The 1,548-nt window shown below is 35.4% G+C and overlaps 1 protein-coding gene across 1 annotated transcript in view; it reads left to right on the forward strand.

Moving 5' to 3' along the window:
• The window catches only part of LOC101567363 (zinc finger protein 883-like), a 33,437-nt gene that overhangs the window by 24,629 nt on the left and 7,260 nt on the right, over window positions 1-1,548 (forward strand). The window contains exon 4 of the mRNA XM_012513385.2: window positions 108-187. Within this exon, the coding sequence (XP_012368839.2) occupies window positions 108-187 (80 nt within the window). The remainder of the gene's footprint in view (window positions 1-107; window positions 188-1,548) is intronic.

The following is a 1,548-nucleotide window of genomic DNA, read 5'->3' on the forward strand; positions in this document are numbered from 1 at the left end:
GTGGACATAACGCCCACTGCAGAGCAGCAGATACCTGGCACTTGCTGGAGTCGGTCATTTTCATATTAAAGTATCATGATCCTTTTTTGTGTTTTTAATTATTACAGAAGAAACGAACAGCCATGATGAAGAGGGACAGATGACCACTGAACATATGAAGAAGAAGAAACGCATCATCAAGCTCAGGGTAAGTTTTACATACATGAATACTATCACAGATATGGAAGCCCTTTCAATGAGTAAAGTGGGCATTTATATATGGTAGCTTTCAATAAGATAAGAAAAAGTCATCTCCAAATCATGTTCTCTAGATACCTTGAGAGTATATAGAATGTAAAATAAGTTCTGAATCATTTTCTGTGATCATAACAAAAAATGTAGTTTTACCTAAATTCTGAAACAATTACATCACCTATATTAATCTGTGCATGGATTACTTTTTTTAAAATTAATTTTATTGAGAAACAAATAGCAATGAGACAGTTTCAAAACCAATTAGTAGGGCAGTTTCAATAATTAATACATTGCATATTGTTGTTTTCATATTGGTCATTCACAGTACAAGATGGAGACATGATATCCTGTCCAAGCACTATTAGTACAAATCTTTCTTCTCATTGAATTAAGAGAAAGTAGCTATATATATCTATCTTAACTATTTTGTATATAAAGACACAATAGTCCTTCATTTGTATCTGCTTTTTTGTTTAGTTTTGTCAGAGATGGGTATTCCACTGCCATTTAAATATTGCAAGTGCATGAGATCAGCAAAATATTCCAATATAGTCCAGTAGTCCATAGGAGTAGTGGGTTATCCACAGGACTGGCAATGTCAGAAGTTGTTGACTTGAACCTTTTTCTGCTCAGCATATTAATATAGCTTTACTTTTTATACCTTGTTTTTATACTTTTTCTGCTGGATGGTTAAGACCAAGGTAAAGCAAGACCTATATAACAAGAAATGTAACTTTTGTATCTGGTAAATTCAGTCAAGTACCCTCAGGATTTAGCCTGAATCCCTGTACACAGTTTGTAAATCTTTTGTCAGTGCCAGCCATGTGGATGAGTCACGGCCATTGCTTGACCAACTTGCTCTCTGTGAAAGCCTGAGAGAATGTTTTCTCCCCATGTGACTCTCCTTAGGCACACTCTATGTCATAGATCACTTTCTTCTGTGGCTCCATAATGTCCTTCATGAGAAAATGTGGGACACAACTGAGTTACAGGATGTTACACTGAGTTACCATCTCACACTAAAAAGAATGGCTATCATAAACAAATCAACCAACAACAAATGTTGGAGAGGCTGTGGGGAAAAAGGAACCCTTGTCCACTGCTGATGGGAATGTAGACTGGAACAACCATTTTGGAAATCAATGTAGAGATTTTTCAAAAAACTAGGACTGGAAATCCCATTCAAACCAGCTCTTCCCCTACTGGAAATTTTCCCAGAGGAGCTGAAAACATTATATCATAGTGACATATATGCATCTATATTTACCACAGCAGATTTTTTTTTTGAGATCAGTTATTTTTATTTTAAAGAAG

This window comes from Octodon degus, unplaced genomic scaffold, assembly GCF_000260255.1.
Source record: "Octodon degus isolate 3935 unplaced genomic scaffold, OctDeg1.0 scaffold00534, whole genome shotgun sequence".
Lineage (NCBI taxonomy): Eukaryota > Metazoa > Chordata > Mammalia > Rodentia > Octodontidae > Octodon > Octodon degus.